At 45.2% G+C, this 22,935-nt stretch overlaps 1 protein-coding gene across 1 annotated transcript; it reads left to right on the top strand.

Moving 5' to 3' along the window:
- The first annotated feature begins 21,604 nt into the window (after positions 1–21,604).
- Positions 21,605–22,516, top strand: SPRY4 (sprouty RTK signaling antagonist 4). Its single transcript, XM_075163915.1, has one exon. It carries the CDS (start codon positions 21,617–21,619, stop codon positions 22,514–22,516), a length of 900 nt encoding a protein of 299 aa, XP_075020016.1. The 5' UTR covers positions 21,605–21,616.
- Positions 22,517–22,935: the final 419 nt, after the last annotated feature.

A 22,935-nucleotide genomic window follows, 5' to 3' on the forward strand; every position in this document is an offset into this window, starting at 1 on the left:
AGCAAAGCTGCCCATCACCCAGCCAGGGCGATCCGGAGGGGAACACACACCCGTCAACCTGCTCGAAAGTTCACGCTAAATGTGAATTCGGAACCAACTCGCGCCAGTTGCTTGAGCAATGTTACTTTCCTGAAGGAACTTTAACTTGGAGGAATATTTCAGCTTGCAATTTATTTCAGAAGTTATAAGTCATCGATGAATGACTACATTTCATCCTTTTCTATTGTAATGTGTGTTATATATACATATCACATCAAAATCAAACCCAGTCAAAAATTACTGCATGGGGATGGAAACAGGAGCCATATCGAACCACATGAGTGTTACAGGGCCCAAAGGAGCTATGGTTAAAATATGCATATGGTTAAAATAATCATCACCAATCCTGGGGAAACAGCAAAGAGCTACAATACAGAATGGTTTTATAGTATACAAAAAAAACCCCAATTGTTTCCCATCAGCACAGGCACCTAGCTAGCCACCGCGTACAGACACCACCTCCAGTGAAGTTTTTGCATTTTAAACCTTAACATCAGAAATAACAGAAATTAGTTAACAGAAATACTGTTAACTGCTGCAGTAGCTAAGTTGGAATTCAATATATTCCTTTTTGCTACAAGTTTCATAAACTTAAGTCCAGAAACGCAACAGGAAAGAAACATTTGCAGTGCCTTGGCAATCCAACAGTTGTAAGCTCAAGTGATTTATACATTTGCATTGTAGGACTTTAGCTCTTTTTAAAGAAACAGCCCCAACATCTTACCCAACAAATCAAAACTAATTGCCCACGAAAAATATTTTAAAGCTGAAAACAGATTATTTAACTGAAGAGACCTGGGAGATCATTTTGCTGTAGACTTTTTTCAGGGAAATCTCAATTCTACAGATGGCGGGGGCGGGGGGAACATAACAGTAACTTATTTGGGTTTTTATGCTGATACAATTAATTCAGTATGGCTATTAGTGATCAGTATCCCTGTCTATATCAGGTGGGAGGTATAGATCTTATTCCTGCCAAAATAAAGATGGATTTGCTGTCTGCTTTTGATCACTTCATTGTAATATACATGCTAAAAAAAGTTGATATTTAAGTGTTTGCTTTGCTGTTCATTAATTACATCATTTATAAGTGGAGCCTTGCAGTGAAAAATTACATGGCTTTTTAGGAGAGAGTTAGAGCTTTTTTTATTCAAAATGTAGCTGGGTATAAGCGAGGGTTTCAGGGAAGGATGCAGCATTTTTTCAGGCTGCTGTCAATAATTTGTAGCTCTCTTTATGGAGTGGTGCCAGAGAAGCGAGAACAATCCCAATACTTGGATTTTTCAGGATCAAACTGGCCTGCTATAGCAATACGAACACCAGAAGGCCCTTAAAGCAGTGCTTTATAGACACTATGACTTTTAATGTCAGTACTTTTCCACAAGGTTGCTTTGTTTGCCAGGGAACACAATTTCCTCCATATGAAAATTCATTTTCTTAGTCACAAGTAAACTGATAGGGTTTTGAGAAAGGTGTGCCAGCAGGTAACAGGCTGGTAGCACCCGTCCTTCCTTTGCGTTTAAAAAAAATATATATACCAACGATCAGAAGCCTATGAATCCATTAGGAAAGCCAATCCCCAGCTGTTCCAGACCCATCAGAGACAAACAGCTGTGCCATGCTGGGGGACCACCACCTTCCTCCATCAGCGGCATCAGCCACATCTGGCAGCAGCTGGGCAGATTAGCCCAAAGGGGCAGTGACAAAAGGGACAAGAGCAAAGCCCCGGGCAGGCCCAGGGAGGGTTTACATGATTTGAGGTACTTCAGGAGAAGATTCATTAAAACTTTCTGAGCTGAATGCCACCATCACAGCCTGGGCTGCTGGGAGAGAGGAGCTGGGGTACCCCCATGGCCCCCTGCGCTCCTGCGTCCCCATCCAGCGGCCACGTAAAGCTCCACGTGTCCAGTGGGGACATGGGACAGAGAAAGCATTATGAAGTTCCAGGGTGGCCAGTGTCCCTGTGCCTGCCCTGCACAGACCAGCCATTTGATTGCAAGCCCCCCCTAGACACGGGACACCGCAGAAGGGACCTCCTCCTCCTCGTCGCGTTTCAGGAGACCCGGGGCCAGAGCTCCCAGGCACTCGGAGAGAATGCGAATAGCAACACTTCCACCGCCCTGAAAATATGTTTGCATTTGTTCACTTAGTTGCTAAAAATGCTCGAGTCACATGGGAACGCCTGGGAATGCAGCCCAGGAATTTCGTTTGTAAGCAGAATTGTGTTTCTGGAGATTATTGACCTGAACCGTAAATAAATATTCAGGAAAAAATAGAAAGATTCACAATTTATGGTCCTTGAGATGATCTATTCGATCAGAAACAGCTGGAAATATTTCCCATAGGGCCCTCACCGATCTACTATCAAGCGGCTGAGTCCTGTAGATTGGAAAATAATCCACAGCCCTTCCACGGAGGCTGAATGGATCCAGTTTCAGACCTGGAGCCTGTGATGGGAAAATCCATATCTCAGATTTACAGAGCCTCTGCCTGATAACAAGCACTGTTACTCTGCCAGCTGGGCAGCAGGAACGATCACAGCAGCTTCAGAATCCTGTTTTTTCATTACAGCCAGGCCATATCTGCTCTCCACCCCAAGGATTTCTACCTATGCAAACAGCAGTTACACAGAACAGTTAGTTTAAAATCTTTATTCTGGTAAGGTACCAACTTCAGAATTTGCATTTACCTCAATGGAATTTTTTATCACAGTGAATGGCAAATTGCTCTGATATACCGAGTTCAGATTTTGAGAGCGAGAGACAGCCAACACACAGCAATCCTTAATTAGCTTGGTATCACTTAAAGAAAGGAAACACATCAGAAAACTTCTTCAAACTGGCAAAATTTTGAAAAGCAAGTGCAAAAGACAGGTGGAATTAAAGTTGCCAGACAAGTCAGATATAATTGCAAAAAATAAAGTAGTATAATACCTGATCCTTCAAAAAAACCTTATATGCAAATCTACCCAATAATCCAAATAATTCCCAACTGGGAATTTTATTGCATCAGTGCCAGTTAACTGCAGATGTCCAGAGATTTAAATGTGCCAGCATCATCCTGTCACTTTAATACTGAGCAGTTAGATATTCTTTGGGATTAGAGGTAAAATAATGTGGTTCTCCTCAGTTCTATGGTAGACACCTAACATATCATGCTGAAGTATAAGGTAAATATTATGCTGAAGTATAAGCTAAATATTATATACAGATTTAAGTGAAGGAGAAAAAATAGTAAAATAATTCTTGCCATTGAGTGGTGGTGTCAGTCGAACAATTGCATCTTATGAAAATCCCTTTACGAGGGAAGCTGCTTAGCGAGAGGTTGTTATTCTGCCAAGCAACGCACCTGAGTGAAGAAACATCAGTTCTGATCTTGATTTTTTACTTGATAGCTGCAAGAATTACATTTTATTTCCTGCTTGTAGCAAATCTGAGTGAAAGTGAAGGAAGAAACAGGCCAGCAAGAGGCAAAGGAAGGAGCTCCTGTTGGCCTTCTCCAGAGAGAGGGCAAATCACGAGTGACTGGATGGGATGTGGAAGGACAGGAAGAGTTTTTGCCCTGAATGCTCTTCACTCATTCAGGATCTCCTTTTTTTTTCCCCTCTCCTTGAAAAATCCCATTTTTTCATCCTCCTCACATAGACCGTCTTTCCAAACTCCTCATTACCTTTCACTTTACACTTTATGCACTTTTATCCTACCTCGCTGAGCTCACGGTTTAGTTAATGGTGTAGGTTCAGTCACTACAATTGTTCATAAACACCAAATTATTCATGTAAAATCAGGTCAATAGTTATTAAAAACTGAAGTGAATAACCAAACAAAAGTCCTGGCATTATGGTTCCCACCTCAAACCCTGCTGCCAGGAGCCAGGTGCCAGTGCTAGAAATCACCCGAAAATAACTGACAGTGACACAAACGTTGGAAAACGATTCCCCTTGGTACCATCCCGACCCGCCTCGGAGCGTGTCGCACAGCTCTCCATCACCCAGCTCGGTCCCCTGAGCTGACGGAGATGAAGGACTTCCCATTTTCTGAGCACAACTTTCCAACTGCGGCAGCAATTGTTGCACAGGCTTTTGTTTAGGTTTGCTTCATTTGTTTTAAATCACTCATAAGGAACTGGTACAGAATTTCACACCGCAGACCGTGGCCACAGCACCAGTTCAAGACTAAAGAGCATCCCTTATGCCAGATTGAAATATTCTCATCTTTCATAAGCCAATGCCCCCGAAGCCAAAGCTGATTTCCACTCCTTGTGTTAAAACTCAAAAATAAGACAGAATGTTTCCATAGCCAGGTAAGGTCACAGAGCAAAACTGCGAGGGAAGGAAGGAAATGAAACACAGTTGGTGTTAATTATGCAAAACAAGATGTGACTTAAAGGATGTGAGTAATGTCTGGAGACAAGCAACAGGTGCCTGATAAAGAAAGGAGGAAACCCAGACCTTTCATCTCTGCCACAGAAGCGGACAACCGTGATAGCTTCGTTTATAACAGAGATAACGATACTTAGTCACCTCCAGGGTGGATTACAAAGTTTATGAAGTAAGCTCATCACAAGAAGAGGGGATGCGCTGCCCCCGTGTCAGGGAGCCTGGCTGCCGGGGAGAGGCCCCCGCTACCTGCTGTGGCATTTCAAGGCAGCAAGATAAAGCTCAGGAACACTTTCATGATATATCACTGCATCACGATATACCACCAGCACTCCCCTTTACCCACCAGAAATACAGGGTCTGCTTCAACACCCATCCGTCCCTTTCTGGGTTACAACAACGGTGGGCTTCTCTCTTACTTCCCATGGAGGCTGGGGCGTTGTGATTCAAAAGGGAGCCCCTGAGAAGCGGTATCTCCTGGGGAGCAATAGGCTCAATCATCTGCAATCCTCCCAGATTCTTAAAAGCTCACAAACATAGCCCTGCAAGAGCTACACCTAAGGCTAGTATCTCTGCATCTAAGCAGGCACTTCTGTTTTCTGTTTGGCATCTGTTTTGTAGCACCTGATTTCTGTTTGGCATCTCGACACTGGTTCAGGCTGTGACTGATAGCCACGATACCACTGCCAATGTGGCAGTCACCATTTTGCCAATATTTTTGTCATTCCACACCTACCGCCTCTTATTTATTTCCAGGTATGATAGACCAGCACAGTATCTGCTGTAACACACAAGGGGAGGAGAATTCCTATAGCAACATCCAAACAATTTATCTGACATATGTATGACAAATATTTGACACAATACGTCAGTAAATTTATCACTAGGTCCAATTTTTCCTACTCTGCCTTCGGCTAGAAGTATCACAAACATCAAACACATCAGAAACATATGATGCTGCCCTAGATGGATTTTGCAGCAATGCATTTCCATGCAAGGGGTATATCATTTCAGTGGATTAAAAGACAAAGATCCAGTTATCTAGGTTTTATGAACTATTTCTAAGAGTTAGGTGATAAAAAACTGAAATTCCCTTTTCTTATTTTAATAGGAAATTTTAATCTACATTTTCCATCCTTACAATGTACACAGAAATGGTTAAGTAAATAATGAGAAGGAAGAAGTTTTCGTCCTTGTATCACCAACATACGGCAAAACCACCCATAAGGGCACCCTTTGGTTTCAAGAGGTAAGGCCAATTTTAAAAACCACCTCTTCTGTGATACCTTGAACCCACTGCCAGCAAATTACAAAATTCCACATGCAATATCAGTTTAGACAGGGAATTATCTACTTCTTCACACAGGAGTGCTGCTTGCACGCTGACTTACTGTAAGCCTACAAACACCAGCCAGAAAGGATTTGGAGGTACAGGAAAACCTCAGCAGATAAAGTCTACACATGCGCTCTTGATCCAGCTTAAAGATAGTAAACTGCCAAGCGACCAAAGATTTAAGACAGAACATGGCTACACGTTCCAAACGTCTCAGAAGCACAAGTTACGCATTCCCCAGGGGGTTGCACTTTCACTTTACTAAATTGCCTGCATATTTGCCTTTTTCTGATGGTAGATTAGGAACCATGCATTTCCTTAAACCGCCAGCTTTTGGCCAAGACACACACGCCCTCCCTGGAGACCTGCCAGCCCACACTTGCAGAAGAGGCAGATCCAGAGAACCATGCTCCAATGTGAGCCCAGGAGCCGGCTGCTGGCGACTGCCAGGCACTCGCCACAGACCCAGCTCTCTCGGGCCGGGCAGGCGGGAGCGCAGTTAAAAAGAAGAAAGCTTGCCTGAGTAGCTTGACCCCTCTGAACAAGCCCCAGTGTTCAGCCTATTGCATTTTGTTAAATCTTTATGCAATAATTTTGTGACTGTGAAAAAGTGCAAATTTGAAAGCCCGGAGGAAGAAGTGCATGTTCCATTCAACATGCCTGATTGTAAGGGGAACTGCTCTTTTTTTAAAGGTAGGGAAAAAGGAATATAACCTTAAAAATATGGGTAGTAACACACATTCCTCTAAGGCAGACCCAACTTCTGAGTCTTGAAACGCCTGCGTGCTTTCAGAGGCAGGTTATATGTATGCTGCACAGAGCAGATTATATAGCCTTAGTGTGAAAGCCCCCTAAATATTCTATACCTATGGCTATCTGCTCAGTGCTCACTTACACACATGGCTTCTCCATGTAACGTCATCTCCTGCTGCTGGCAGTCGGGAAGAAAACTGCGTTCCAGCTGTCCCCAGGTGCGAGACGCTGACAAACCCCGTCCTCCAAAGTGGCCCCGTTCCCCTCTTCCAGGCACGCACACACACCTTGGATATTTGACCTGCGTCGTGCACAGTTTGGTGGGTGGGTTATGGCCTTGCGAGGCACAACACGTTTAAGGGATGTGACCAGATGGGCATCTGTCATCTGAACACGCTCGTACAGCCGGCACGGGTGACGAGCAGAAGCAACGTGCGTGCTCAGCACTGCCCGGGCGATGCCGAGATGGGCTGTCAGAAGGGGTACCTGTATCATGCTCCATTATTTTAGCAGGGTGGTAGCTGGTAAATGCCCAGGACTCTCAGGGCTTTACAAACAGTAACTAATAACATGGACTTTATGGAATCATCAGTGGTGGCACAAAATGTCCATTTCAGACGTCATCTTACTGTAGTCTGTTCATAGAATCATAGCTCTTCTGCTAATTGCAGGACATATAAAAGTTGACTGCAAAGTGTTTAGCTAGATGATGATGATGAGTATTTTCTGTCCTCATTGGGAAGGAAAAAAAGACAGGCAGATATTGGAGGTTCCAGGAACAGGCAGTATTAGCTGAACAAATATTTTGCTGCTCCATATAGTTTCAGTAAAACAAACAATATGACCTAAACCTGACAATCAAAGTAACACAAAGTCCTACAGAAGATAAGGATGTAGCCTCTATCACAAAGCACAGGCAACTTTTCAGCTTTTCCAAGGATATGCAAGAACAAGATCGAAGAACCTACTTTAGAGGCAACGCAATTGTGGCAGTGCCACAATTCACCCCAGTGAAGAAATCACATTCAAAAATCTACAGCCATTTCAGGGTTTAAATGTGCATGAAATGAATAAGCAATTAATTTCCTGCACAAGAAAGAAATGTAGAGTTCTGTATCACTGGTACTGCCAACACATATAAACATTTTACACGTCTCAGGATAAGTGGTATTTCTCTTAAAGCCTCAGCTTGCAGAATCACACGATGATAATGTGATGCTCCTCCCTGGCACTCTTTATCAACCCCACAGAGCCCTCACTACAAGGACAGTCTCGTCCTCGTAGGCAGTAGCACAATCTTCTTCTTCCAGAAGAAGAAAGAGATTTGCAAAGCAGAGTAGAGCACCAGGCGGGCAGCAGAGGTGGGGAGAGACCCCAGGCCTCCCGCGCACATCCCAGCCCAGCACGGCAGCGTGTGCATCCTCAGCTCCTCCTGTTTGCAAAGAGAAGCCAAAAAGAGCCAGGAGGTTCCAGAGTGCAGACAACCAACACACCGCCCTCGTGCTGGGGCTTTGCTTCAGTGACCCACAGCTCAGCTTCTGAATCTCGACCCAAACCAGGGCCCGCTGGTACAAACGGGAACGGCGGCTTGGAGGAATCCACACGCAGTTCCAGTCCAAAGCAGCCTTACATGCCTGAGCACAGCAAACATGATAAGCTGTAGTAAGAAACACTTCTGTCCATAGGGAAGAATGACAATTATGTTTTAAACGTGTTAGGGATAGAGGCAGAAGGAAGAAGAGATGGATTAACTCAAAGATTTACCATTTCAGAATTCTATGCTTAAAAATGTTTCATACAATTTGCAGTGATACTAGCAATATTCTGAATTTTCTCATTCCAAGTTTTCTCTCCCCAGAACCATATGGCCAGATCACATTTCCTCCTCACCCCTCCACATACACACAAATAATAATTTTTATTTCCTCTTTTCAGTTTCATTGCTAGAGCTTTTGTCAAGAGTGCACGGTCTAGCTAGGCTTTGCCTGTAACTACTGCGTAATTATAGTGCCAGCCTTCTTTGCTACTACATAGCAGTTTGCAGTTGCCACATAGGCGGCCGGGGTCTCGTGGGGAGATGCTTACTGTACTGCAACAAAGGACTGCCCCTGTCTGTATTGTACATGTGGCCCCGAAATACAGAACTCGGCATCCATATATAAAAGCCTTTAATTCTGAGATGCTTGACACTCACACTACTGCAATGTTACAGCACACTTGCAAAACTCAAATCAAGGTTCAGAATTTATGCACACACTAGTGTTGAAAAATGATGGGATCAGAGCAGGGTTTTTTGCCCAGGCATTTGAGTCTCTCAGCTTTGAGCTGGTTTCCAGCACTAAAAAGAGTGAGATGTTATTTTTTCATTTTTTCCTCTATATAAGCTTTTTTAAATTGCATTTTCTTCCATTATCTATTTATTTGCCAATTTTCAAAATCATAGACAGAATTTCTACGCTTGCCTGTCCTTCAAACAGTATTGTATTGTAAAAAACGCGACCAATAACAAAGCAACATTATTAACAACCATATTCTATTTATTCTCAAAAGCAAGCATCAGTCTTGTATATTTGAAGTCTAGTAATATTTTATGTACCACTTGGATAAGCTGTTCTTTACAGAGTCTCCTTCTTCTGTCCTTTCCTTGTTAAATTGCGTTTGCCCGTGACCCATGAACACTGCTCCCACTTGGAAAGGTCTCTGCCCTCAGAGACAAACACATACGTAACTAAACAATCAGTCTTAGAGCACACGCTCTTGGAGAGAGAAATCTTTTCTCTGGGGCGTATCTGCAATAACATACAATGGTCATATTAGCACTAAATAAATAAATAACAGACATTTTTTCAGTGCCATGCAAGCTTTTAAATATATATGCCATAAATATGACAGGAAATGAGAAGGGGCTTGGTTTGTACTCTGAAGATGACCCTTCACACATATTAAAAATACATCATTATTCTTAATGCATTTTCAGCGTAAAGTAACCTGCCCCTGAGGATCCTGGAGCACCGTGCGCACAGAGACCCAGCCTATAGCCGCTTCTGCACCAGCTGAGAACTGAGATTCTCCATTTGCTGAACGGGAGCTGAAGCACATAAGGACATTTCGGAGCTCTCAGCATGCAGTTAGGGCAAGGTTTTCAGGGGACCTCAACACCGAACAGCAGAATAGCAGTTGTTTGCTAAAGATAATTTGAAAATCTGGCCCTAAGGGCCTGCCTCGGATTGCCTGCAGAGCACTTGGGATGATGTCCAACAGGACTTACAAAAATCTAAACATGGAAAAAATTGCAACGCTCAGAACAGCACATAAGTCACCTCACTTCCATGAAGCAGGACCATCTCCTTGCTCTTGGTGGTTTTGTATAACCTGCACAGCTCTATCCTACCTCCTCTACCTTCTCAAGAGACAAGAGCCATAAAATAAATCTACATGCTGCATATATGACATGCAAACACAGCGATGGTTTTTGCTTGCATTTTCGTATAGACATTGCCAGCAAAACGCATAAGCTGTAATGCACAGTGGAAGGACGCGTGTGTGTGACGATACTGCAGTGAAAGGGACGAACCGCAGGTCTAAATACAGGGAAATGAAGCCGAACGCTAAAGGAAAATCACGAATATCTTCTCACTGCACGGTCGCACACCCCAAAACCGGGGATCGCCAAATCCTCCAACCTAACGCGCCCCCGTTCCCCCCGCGGCCGCACAAAGCCGTCCCCGCACACGGGCAGCGCGGCTGCGAGACACCCCCGGCTCCCGGCGAGAAGCGCTGCCCGAGCTGCCGCCCTTCGCCCCCGCTCCACAGCGTGATGCAACCGCCCGGGGCCGCGGAGCGGGGAGGGGGGGGCCGGCTCCGGCGGCTGGGGGGTACCGGCTCTGCCGGGGGACTGGGGGCATGCTCACGGCTGCTCCCCGCTAAGGGCCGCGCTCGGAGGGACCGGGGAGAGGGGCGGCCGGGGAGAGGAGCGGCCGGGGAGAGGAGGGGGGGCGGCCGTGCCCCCCCGGCAGCCGGGAGCGCGGTGCCCCCCGCCCCCGCTTCCCCCGCGGCGGCAGCCGCCGTTACCTCCAGCCCCGGGAGGGGGGCGCGGTGCATGCGCAGCTGCCGCCTGCCCTCCATTCATAAAAAAAAAAAAAAAAAAAAAGCGGAAAAAAAAAAAGCGCGAGCCGTATCCGTCCTCCGCAACTCGCACCAAGTTCCTCTCCAGCCCCCCATTCATAAAAGGCAGCCGAGCATGCGCGCTGGCGCCCCGGTGCCCACCCATTCATAGAGTCGGGAGGCCGCGCATGCGCGGAAGGAGCCGCTGCCCTCCCATTCATAAAATAGCCATTTTCCCAGGCAGCGGCGGTTGCACCATCGCGGCTGCCGCTGACAGCGCCGCGCTCGCAGGTCCCTTCCCGCAGCTCCAGCGGCCCCTGCCAGGATTTTCCCAGGTCCGGCCCCCCTCGTCCGTCTCGGATTTAGGATTAACTCGCCTATGGAGAGATGGTCTTAGCTGAATTATTTAAAGTAAGTACGAAATCTGTGTTTGCGAGCAAATGTTAAATATTTTTAAGTAGAAAAAATAAAGCCTGCTCCCCGAGGGAAAATCTTGTGCTCTTTCTAGATGTATTCATCTAGTCCCTTAAAGATCACTGATCATAAGCATATTTCCGACTATGACTTTTCTAACAGCAATTATCTATAATTATATATAGTGGATAGCTGCCTGGTGCTTCACAACCTAAAGGAGACTTTACATTCTGAAGAAATATCCTGTTTCTTGCAGAATTTGCATTTGTGTTCCTGTGTTTCTTATTTATACTTCTTTTTTGTGTTCTTTCATCAACATCTGCATTTGGTGTATGTATATGGCAGGCAGGTTTCACCATACTTGCGTTGGGTTTATTTGCAGGGCTTTTATAGCAGAATAAGGCTCCTCTTGCTGTTGATGGGATGTCCTCTCCTTCATCCCTTCTTGCTTCCCCAGAAAAGGAACATAAACATATGGTCACTTGGGCTGACAAATAAGAATTAGATATTTCTTGCTTTGGAATATGAAAACTGATTATACGCATTTCCTCTCTTTTCCAAAGCTCTATGTCTTGTTAGTGTCAAGTAGTTCTGAGCTGTCTCCATAATAGGACACTTCAGAGATCAGCCACTGGTGTGTCAGATCTTTCCTGCATGACCTTTGCTCTTTAGCATTTTATTTCATACAACTGTCTTTTTTCTTGTTTTTTTTTTTTTTGGCCTCAGTGCCTTATTCCATCACTGTTCTGTTCCCTGTCTTGCTGTACACTTGGTTGCTTCAGTTTTAAGTCTGGATGGATTATATATTTTAAAGGCTAGATAAGTAATAAAAATGTGTATCTAGAATCATTTCATAAAGGTATATGAAATATATTATATATGGAGGAAAAACCTGTCCTGGCTGCTCTTCTCTACCAACTGCGTAGCAGAGATAAACCAGGATTTTATTTTCTGGTACCAGTCCTGGCGTCACAGGAGAAAGCCTAGAGACGACATGTTCTGAAAATTCATTATCAGAAGGGGAATGGAAAAAACAGAAAGGGGCATATAAAAGGCACAAAGGTCTTAGAGGAAAGCAGGACTGGAAATGCAGACCTTGGAAATGGCAGTGCAAATGAATATCAGCATTAATCACAGGAGGAAAATGCTTCAGTCTTTTTCTTCAAGTGACCAAGGGTCTGATTTCTTGATTTAAATCTTTTATAGCCCCGAGTTTTTCTTTAAAGGGTGAAGGAGAGAAAGAAAGAGAAAAGGAAAAGCATCCCTGAATTATCCAGAGTAGAAAAGGCATGTTCTAGATTCTTTAAAACTTCTTCAGCTGCTATCTTTCTTCCGTGCCATGCTAAGGATACAGTATGTCAAAAATCAGCTCAGGAATTGCTGTTTAATTAGGTAAAGAGAAACTCAGCTTTCCCAATATTAAGGCTTCCCCCCCCTCTTTATTTTTGGATTAAAGACTAAAGCTACAATTTGTGCACTGAATCACAATGATCCTGATGACTAGCTTCCCCCTTCTCCATATAAAAATGAATGATTGCAGGAGGAGGGGTTGTTCTCAGTTATTGGAACCCCACTGGGGATGTCTCATTGATAAATGTGCCATTTTCCATGGGCTACTGTGTTTTCTGTTGCTAGAAGGGACTCTATATTGGCATTATAAAATTAAAAGGACCATTTCTGAATACTGCAGTCCTTTTGAAATTCTCCATGAGGTATGTGCAGGGGAGAAATTATTTGTTCTCCTCCTGAAACAGCAAAACAAAAGCTGTTTTCATGGAATCATGACTAATTCCCAAATCATACTGGGAAATGCAACATCTCAAAAAGCAATCCTCGCCCTTCCACCCCCCCACCCCCAAAAAAAGTCCTGTTATCAGAATTCAGTGAAATAAAATTCACAACCCTTGCAACACTACAGCAATAATTAATTCACAGGTCTGATAGTTTCCAAATATTAACTGTAAAAGCAAAAAATTCATTAATCATATTGCTATACAATTTTCCAAATTCAGCCCAGTACTTCAAACTGCCTTTTCATAGGCAAACAGTTGCACAAGTATTGTCTGATTTTTATTCTTTTTAAATGCAACACAATGTATTTCCCTAAGAAAATATAAAATCCTTCTAATATAGTTATCATTTAGTACCATTAGCTTAATAGATCATATCCGAGCTTAGTTTTCTGGCCTTAAAATAAATGTTCTTGTCCAATAAAAAGCCTTGACTAAGAAATTTGAGTCCCTAGAGATCTGAATGTTAGTGGTCCAAAATGTGCTTTATTCACTCGCACCACAGGAACAGACTTTAGCTGGACAGAGACAGCTTCTTGGAAGTCTACAGGTCTCATTTCCCAGCTTCTGAATTTCCATGCTCTGGCAAGAATTTAGTGTCTCGTTTTAAAAATGGCAGGTTTCCCTAACAAGCTTTCTAATTTTTTTTCCTTATTACTCGTAGAGAAAATTCTAGCTGTCCTTAGATAGATAAGGCTGCTAAAGAGGGGAACAAAAAGAATTAGTATTAATATTTTGTTAATATTAATACACACTTTATGGAAAAGAGCTTTTTTTTTTTAAAGCATTTACAGCTTGACTCAAAATTCAGACAGCCTAATTCAGTCTTAATGAACTCCCAACATTATATATTATTCTTAATCACACATTAAAAACGTGCTTACTGAAAGGTCTCCTTTAACTTCAAGTGTAGTCTTCCCTCATTAAAAGCTTTTATTGAACCTTTTGACTTCCATCAGTAGCAGCGTGGCCCTTGTCACTGCTGGGAGGTCTGGACAAGAGGATGTCCTTCGTTCCAAACAAAGGCAATGGCAGAATTTGTTGCCTTATCATCAGCTCCCCCTCCACTGGGACTCGGGGAAGCGAGTCCTTTATTGATCCCTCTCGTTTGCTCTGACGGAAGCGAGCCCCGGCCAGCAGCACCCTGCCTGGTCCCAGGTTCCTCCCCAGGTCCCTGCTCCGCCATGCCTGCCCAGCTGCCCCACCTGGTGCATATACTGCATGAAGCCCTATAGATCTTCCCTTTGCAAGTACTTTTTGATAGCAAGGATAGCTCTTATACCAGATACCCTGGCTTCGTTTTCAATGCACGTCCTGGGTATTTCCCTCTTTTTCCAAATGGCTGGAGGGAGGAGCTGCGAATTGCTGGTGAGTCCTGGCCCCCAGCACCATGCCGGAGCCAGCAAGGCAGGGTCTGTACACGTCCCCAAAGCACGGGACGCGGCTGTGATCACCGCTCTCTAGATAAGGTTTTCTAGACTGTGTAACCAATAGGAGGGAGAACAGTCATGATTGTTCTAAAAGCAGGAATAAATCAGAGGAATTTTGCACTGGTTACCATCAGTTCTGAATGGTGCTGACTTCCACAGGCCTTGGAATGTATGGCCTCCCAACAGTACACTACTACAAAGTATATTGTTTTTGATTATGATAATTTCTTTGTATTCAGATTTATCTGTAAAGATTCTATTGCTTTTTTTATTTTCTTCCTGTTGCCCTATTGTCTCAGAAATTCATGTGTCCCATATAGCAAAGAAAATAGGCAAATTTCTGCAGTAGGTTTACTGCAACTGTTACTACCCGTATGTTAATCTTAATGAGGTGAGCGTCACATCTCTTTCAGAGACTGTAATTCAGCTTTTGCATGGATAATAACAGGTCTAGTGTCATAGTAACCGAGAGGAGGTGTGATCCAGCTGTTAGGTGATTCAGAGGTCTCTGGCCTGTGCCCTCACCATCACTGACCCACAGCAAAGCTCCAGGCGAGTAGTTCAGGCCTTACCACAGCCTGCACGGCTCCCACCGGCATCAGCCAGGGCTTGGCCTTTCGTCCCTCTGTGGTAATTTTTCTATCCCTTCTTCACAAAAGCTTGTGACGCTTCAATACTTGGAAAATTCTTGGAAACCTGGGATCGAAAATTCTTATTGAAAAGTCCAGTTTGCTTTACTCTGCTTATGGTAAGAAGGCAGAAGGTGGCTCTTACCGTTACTCTCCATCCCATCTAGTACCATTATAACCATTACAGATGTCTCGGAGCCGGCCACCACCGCCACAGCGATGGGCAGCGATGGCTGCGTGTTCAGCGGCTCCGCAGCATTGCAGGGGACTGAGGTTACCTTCAGGGCGCAGGTCCAGGCTTAAGAGAGGGGGCACCAGCGACGTTACAGAACACGCACAGGACAATCCAGTGCCTGCAATCCCAGGAGCAGGCTTGGTTTGCTGAGGCAAACAGCTCTTCCTTGACACTGGTACCGTCGGGACACAACGGAAGGCACAGGCTGCTCATGAGGTGTAATTAAGGCGTAATTCATTAGAAGGAGGTAAAGTGACCCCTGATCTGGTACTTGCAGCTTACAAAGGATAGAAAGAGTTGATGGTGGCTACATTACTTCTCTGACCATACCGGTGGTCTCTCTGTTAGCAAACGCACGCCAAGCAGCACGTTTGGGGCTTTTCTTTCCTACGACATTTAAGACTGAGTTCAGACGTTTGCACATCAGCATCTGCACGATGAAATTTTCTGCATCTTTCAGAAACAAGTTGGGCAAACTGTGGTACCTTGTACCTGGTGCTGGGTGGACAGGAGGTGGGTCGTGGGAGCACGTTTCCCAATTTTCCTGTTGACTTCACAGGACCGTGAGCACTGGGAACGTGTCAGAATCACACCAGGGCCGGGATTTGCAGGATTGCTTCCACGCAGGACCTGATTCTGGACCCTTAAGTCCCTTATTCTCATTATTCTTTTGTTACTGCATACATCTAGAATGTTGTTGAACATGTGAGAAAGAACTTTTTAAAATTGTTAACTAACTAATAGGTAACTGAGACAGTTATAAACATTATTTATGTCTGCAGTCATTAGATATTTAAGTCAAGATCCATTTTGTTTTTCAGTAACTGGAAGACAAGTTATCGAACTCCACTTTGAAAATAAAGATACTAGAACCTTACTGCTTCAAAAATTGCTTTGAAGACATTAATGAGAATGAGCTTTCCTGGGGGTTTATATGACTTTCTCACGGAATTGCCTCCAGGGATGTAGCTTTCTATAAAATTATGTAGGCAAGTCCAAAATCCTATTAAAACATAAGATCACTTTTGTTTTAATTTCATGTGACTAAAGAATCTTACAAAACTTTCGAGTTTGAAATAATACCAAAACACTTTAAAATAACAGTTGGTTTCCTACAACTTTAGGACTTGTAATTATCTAGTACAATAGTAATTTTAAATTGGCAATATCTTGATGAAGAGATGAATCAAGGACAGCAGCACATTTATGAACTTGACTTTTGAATCCAATTTTACTTGGAAGGAAGTATATTTTGACTTGAAAATTGTATGTGGTGAGCAACCATAGAGCGCCTGGATGGCATGGGGGAAGAGAAATTTTCTCTACATGGGAGTTTGTTGACATTTCTGCCTTGAAAAGTACTTCATTGTTTCACCGTCCTCTAAAGAATGAATAAATCCCAATGTAAGAACATAGTCATGAATTTTTCTTCCTGTCGTCTACTTTCAGAAAATTGCTGTACAATTGCAACCAGTGAATTTGTGCCTACGTTAATGCTATGTCTGTAATTACTGATGATCAAAGATTAACTAGTTTTGTTTACAAGTATTCTGTATGGCATTTTTTCTCAATTAAAATGCAATTTACAGTCCGCTGGATTAGTGCAGTGGACAACAAAGGTACTACATAAGGTTTCGTAGCTTTTGCAAAGTCATGGTGCTTAAGTATCTTACATGTCCTATTCTGCCTTATTGTGTCTATATTATTCTATTTTTCTTTTTTTTAATCTACAATTTTCTTTAAATGACACATCTTCTTGTATTAAATCTGTTCAATCTGAGCTGTTAAATCAGTATCTGCAAGCAGTACCCAACTGCCTTTGCCAGAAAGAGAAGATCTGTTCACAACACTGGCATCACAAACTTCAGTCCTTTCTTACCACAGCAGATGAGCCCTACGAACAGAAATGTTCTTTCTTAGGGGGTTTGACATTTGCAGCTCATCTCCAGTAACCATCCCCTTCTTGGTTAGCCAGGGTGGCTGCCGCAGGCAGCTCAGGCACTCTCGGTGAAGGCGGGGGGGAAAGGGGAGGTGGACAGCTCAGCCTATTCTTTCTTGCCTTCCCTCCCAACCGAAGGGCTCACATTTGTCACCACTTCTAGCCAGGGCTGCTTCAGACACAGTGGCCAGTTCCATGTGCCGTACGCTGAATTAGGGCACTTCAACATCTGAGCCAACAGCAGCAGCTACAAGATGGAGTCGTCACTCTGAACCCCACCTTGCTCACCTGCACAGGCCTTCGGAGCCAATGCAAGAGCCCCAAGGTTACACCCCTTCAGCTCTTGTCCTTTTTCAAGGTCTAAAGTTCTGCCAGGTCACCCTGAAAACTAATTTTGATAGGAGATGTGGCTGGAACAGAAGATGCAATTTCTAAGATAGCAACGTTCCTGCTCAAGGCAATGTCACCCTTGCTGACAAGCACCCGCGTGCATGATGGGTTCCTGGTGGGGAGGCGGAAGGGGAGGTGAAGAAGGGCATGGTGTCCTGCTTCTGCAGTGGGAATGAGCTTTCCCGCTGCTGAGCGGACATCTTACCTCATGATCGTTTACAGGAGTATCTGGTATCCTTATATCTGCCTGCAAACCGACTGCATTTCAAAGGATGACTTGCTTGTATTGTTCCTGTCATCCTGGAACAGTTTCAGACTGGTTGCAGCTGCATATCTCCCTCTGGAGAACACACCAACCAAAAAGCGTCAAGTTCTGATGCCTCTGGGGGTCTTCCAGGGAAGTCACCAGGATCCATCCATGTACCCAGGCAGGCACACCCCAGCCTGCAAGACTTCAAGGGAGCAGTCTGGCTTCTTGACTTGCTTCTGATCCAGCACAAGTCCTTAACCTGAGAACTTCCCTGGATTCCTCTTCTCTACCACGAGAGATGGAGTGCTACCTAGTAACTTTTGCCGAAGTCTTTCTTTTCATGGGATGCAGACATAAAGCTTAAAGCAGAAACAGCTCAGGGAAAGATGTGCTCAAGGCAAATGCCAGTGGAAGCACGCAGACACAAAAACTGAAGCAACCACACCATAAAAAATTGTCATTGTTGTCATCTGGGCGGATCCCAATGGAGGAGAACCTCCTTGCAGAATGAACGCCACCCAGCCCGCTCTCTAGTTCAGCAGTCGAGATGTTTGACCTGGATCTGTCACCAGCCATCTTATTTCACTGCTGAAACTTCTGGCGGCAAAACCATCAGCAGCAATGTAGTCACGGTCCTCGGAAAATTCCATAAATATAAGAAATTTATGTCGCTTAAGTGTAGTTCAAAAGGTAGGAGCAGTTAACTGTGGAAACCCTCTGCTCAGGAGTGAGAAGGCAAGGCAGAAGTTAAAGGACCACGAGTAGCACTAGCACTAAAAACTGGTGGGGTGTGTATCTATGGTGTTTTAAAGGTGATCTTCAGCAAGAGAGACGTTGTGCCCAGAGCAGGGATCTGGGAATTAGGAGGGCTGGGTCTTATTTGGCTGTCTTCACTCCAGAGGTTTTATCCAAGTAGATCTTGTGCCCAAATATCTGCAGGGTCTTTGAGTTCGCCGTGCCAGGGCTTCCATTCCCCTTGCTCTGCAGTAGTGTGCTTGTTTTTGAAACAGTATTATAATGAAAATGGATGATGAATAATTTTCAACATTAACTATCCCGAAGTGTGGTGTTCAGTCCAGGGTTCATCTCCTTTCTGTGATAATTAACTCTGAAATCCTGATTAGCCTTATCACAGTTAAGCCATCTTTTAATGTCTGCCTGCGTATGGCCATGTCTGTGTACCAGGGGTTTGGGTGTTTTAAGAGTGCCTGTGGCTATAATCCTTCTCCAGATTAATCTGATGACATAATTTCCATGTGATGTCATCGCTAGTTCTGGACCATTGCAGACCGTGCAACTACAGAGTTAATATAAAGCCTAAATGCCAACTCCTGTGTGCAGCTCCTGTCCCCCGGGGTGCCGCCCTCCCGCTTGCCGCTCTCCCGTGCCGGGGCGCGGGGCTCCCGTGCGGTGCCGCCGGCGATGCGGAACCCTCAATGTGCCACCCTGGCTCAGAGCTGCCTTATCGGGGAAAATCAGCATCAGACCCGCCTCGCTGCCTCGACAGAGGCGGCGGATGCTGCCTAAGGGCTGCACAGCTCTCCTGCACACACGTGCACCTTAAAATAAATAATGATCCAGTCTAAACCTTCTGCGAATGGACCAAAGAGACTTGATAACAAGCGGGACTGAGTTCAGGCCAGAACACAGAGCCCCGTGCTAGAGCTTATTTAAAAATTTCGGAGAGGCAATGACGGCAGTGCTGCCAGTGGTACGAAGGGCCAGACAGATAGGCTTGTAACATCGCTCAGTGTGCCACCATTTCTTCCAGCTACCTTCCACCTACTATCAGCTCTGCTGCACTTACTCTTGCCAGCCAAAACAGCTGCATCTCTCTCCTTAAAAAAACAAAAAAAACCCAAAAAATTGTGAAATCAAAGTCTTCTTGCAAACATAACACCTAGCTGATACAGAACTGGGTATTTTGCTAAACTCTGGTTTGCAGCAAGTACTTTTTATATCATGACGCTGGATTCTCATGTACGAAAGAAAATCAAATTTTTTTCCCTCTGCATGCCCCATAGTTGTCAGAATCATTGCTGCTTTTTATTTTTTAAATACAGTAAATAGGAATAGATGCTTTAACAACTCTCTTGTTTCTCAAGTCAGGATGTCAATGAGCTATGAATAATGAAAAAAAAATCTTGCATGAATGGCTAAGACCCAGCAAAGAATTTTAACTAGTGAAGAGTAACAGCATAAGGACTGCATTACAATAATCATCCTTACTGCTAGATAAAGCACTTCTTCCTGCTCGTCCTGTGCAGCGGACAAAGAGCCCGGCAGGCAGGACGCGGTGCCAGCGTACAGAGGCGGCATGTGCCGTACTGACCACGCGTTGCTGCTCTGGCCCCCGTCCGGCGCCAGCCCTCTCTCCTATTGATCTCGGGAGAACTGGCAGATTTTCAACCCCTCAAATGCCAAGTGATCTATCAAAGCAACGATTTACAAATGTAATAGTGGACTCTCGTAACATTTTTCAGTGGTTAAAAATGCACTTCCCTTTCTCCTTCCAAAAATGCATAATTAGTCCATGCTCCAATTTTTGTAGCATTGTGTTCAATTTGGGGGGGGGGGCATGCTCTTGCAGGAGAAGTGCACGCATTTGCTCTCACACACGCACTTCTCGGGTGTGACTTAGTTGTAGTTGGATGCAGTTTTTTCCTGACTTTTTTTCAGACCGCTGTAATATTAAAATCTTTCATGCTATTGGAAAAGGTTAATTTGTTTGTCTGAACACAAACAACTGGCAATGCCTTAAGCTGTTCACTATTTCCTTTTTCTTGATACCAGAAGCTTCCCCCCCACGCCCCCCCGCAACTTGCTCTGAAGCTTTACTCACCGCTTCTTTAAACTGATCTCCAACATTATATTATTTATGAATAAAGGTCACCCCGTGAGGAAATGGCACATCTACTAGAAAACAATGTGCACTTTCTAAATTTGAACCAAGTCGTTTCCGTTCTTTGATTTAAGTTTAGTTACTTCCTGTGGTTTCTTGTCCTGTGCCGCTGCTGAATCTTTGGATCGACTCCAGGATAAATTGCACTCTTTCAATGAAATTAGAAACTGCGGCAATAGACGGCTTAGCTAGTTTAGCTAGTAAACAGCACTTAAACTAAATATTAGTCCACTTAGTGTTTTGAAGACGAGTGCCTAATTACCTGCGCGAGGTGACATATCAAGTCTGACCCGTGTGTGTGCTCTCTCCATAAGCTGTACCCATCCACCCTCACGCTGCTTTGCAACCAGACAAGCTGCTGAGCAAGAACTTCCACCTCCCGCAGGAGGGCTGAAAGCAGCCTTTGAAACCAGCAGCTCCCGATGGAGACGGGACACTTCCTCGCCGAAGCCGAGCCACCCTCCCACAGGCAGATTCTGGGTTAGCGAGGACAAGTGCTCAGCCCCGCGCTCCGAAGCATCTTTGTACCAGGCCAATGCTTCTGCGAGCCACAATTTTGCATCAGGTTTTTTAGGGATCAGGGTCAATAGGGGAAAACCCCCAAACCTTAGATAAGTCATTTCAGGCAGTTTGCTGTCAAAAATACATGTGGATATACACCAGTAACCCTAAGATGTGCTTTCCCTCAGTAAAAATGATGAATGGGCACTTCAGGAGCCCGCAGTAACGGTAGCCCTCCCAGGACCGGAGGAGCTATATACGGCTAAGGTTAGGGAGAGGAACACCGTAGCAAAGGAGGAGTGATGCGCTTTATACCTGGGCAAGTGCTCTGACTCCCTTGGACACAAGTTTACCTTATAAGACCTTCTGCATAATAACCAGCCTCAGTAAACAGCCCCGTTTGGGCTGGGGTTGCAGGGTAACTCAATAACGATGCGTTCTTTCTCTCCCCCGCCCCTTTTCTTTCTCCTTTCCTTCCCCCAGGATACTTAAGAACAGATTTTTCACCAGTAATCAGACTGCTTTATCAATGGAGCCCCGGATTCCCCACAACATCACCGTTGTCCCCAACTCTGTGATGGTCCAGCCCTTGCTGGACAGTCGGATCCCCTATGGGCGGCTGCAGCATCCGCTCACCATCCTGCCGATTGACCAAATGAAGACAACTCACATAGAGAACGATTACACCGACAACCCCACCGCTTCCCAGCTGGCAGCCCAGAAGCGGCCCCGAGGCCCCCATGAACTGGTCTTGACCAACCAGCACCTACAGCGCTGTGAGCAGGATGTCACCCACCCCTGGATTTCGTTCAGCGGGCGCCCCAGCTCCATCAGCAGCAGCAGCAGCACATCTTCAGACCAAAGGCTCTTGGACCACATGGCCCCGGCGCCCATGGCAGAGCAGTCCTCCCCCAGAGCGGTTCGCATTCAGCCCAAGGTGATTAACTGCAAACCCCTGGACCTGAAGGGACCTGTGTCTCAGGAACTGGACAAGCACTTTCTACTGTGCGAAGCCTGTGGGAAATGCAAGTGTAAGGAGTGCGCGCTGCCCCGGACTCTGCCTTCGTGCTGGGTGTGCAACCAAGAGTGCCTCTGCTCGGCACAGAACCTGGTCAACTACTCCACCTGCATGTGTCTCGTTAAGGGCGTCTTCTACCACTGCACCAACGAGGATGACGAGGGCACGTGTGCCGACCACCCCTGCTCCTGCTCCCACTCAAACTGCTGCGCCCGCTGGTCCTTCATGAGCGCCCTCTCCCTGGTGCTCCCTTGCTTGCTCTGCTACCTGCCAGCCACCGGCTGTGTCAAGCTGTCCCAGAGATGCTACGACCAAGTGAGCCGGCCCGGATGCAGATGCAAAAACACAAACAGTGTCATTTGCAAGGCGCTGCCGGAGAGCAAAGGAGGCAGGCCAGAAAAGCCCTTTTGACAGTTTGGGAGGACGGGGAGTGGGAGGACGCTCCACGGAGGGGGGTGGCGTTGGCTCTTTTTAATAACCTGTGTTCTGAGGATAACGTTAGCCTTTTGCCTTCGGAGAAAGCAGAAGCAACTATTTCCACGAACTGAAGCACTTCGGGTTATTCAGGGTTTTGGAACTGGTCAGAATTTAAATAGATGGGGCCAAAGGAGGAATCTTAATAATGTAGAGTGAAAGCTGAAAACCTATGTATATCATGAAGTACAGCTGCTTAAATACTCCTGGTTCGGACGGACGGCTGCTCACCATGCCTGCATACCACAAGAACCATTAACTGCTCGCTTGGCAGGCACGGCCGCACAAGCAATACCCATTCCCGGCTGCAGAAAGCTGCATTGGATTTGTCGTATTCAGGGTGGGCTTCTTGTTTT

The sequence above is a fragment of the Calonectris borealis genome, chromosome 15, assembly GCF_964195595.1.
Source record: "Calonectris borealis chromosome 15, bCalBor7.hap1.2, whole genome shotgun sequence".
NCBI lineage: Eukaryota > Metazoa > Chordata > Aves > Procellariiformes > Procellariidae > Calonectris > Calonectris borealis.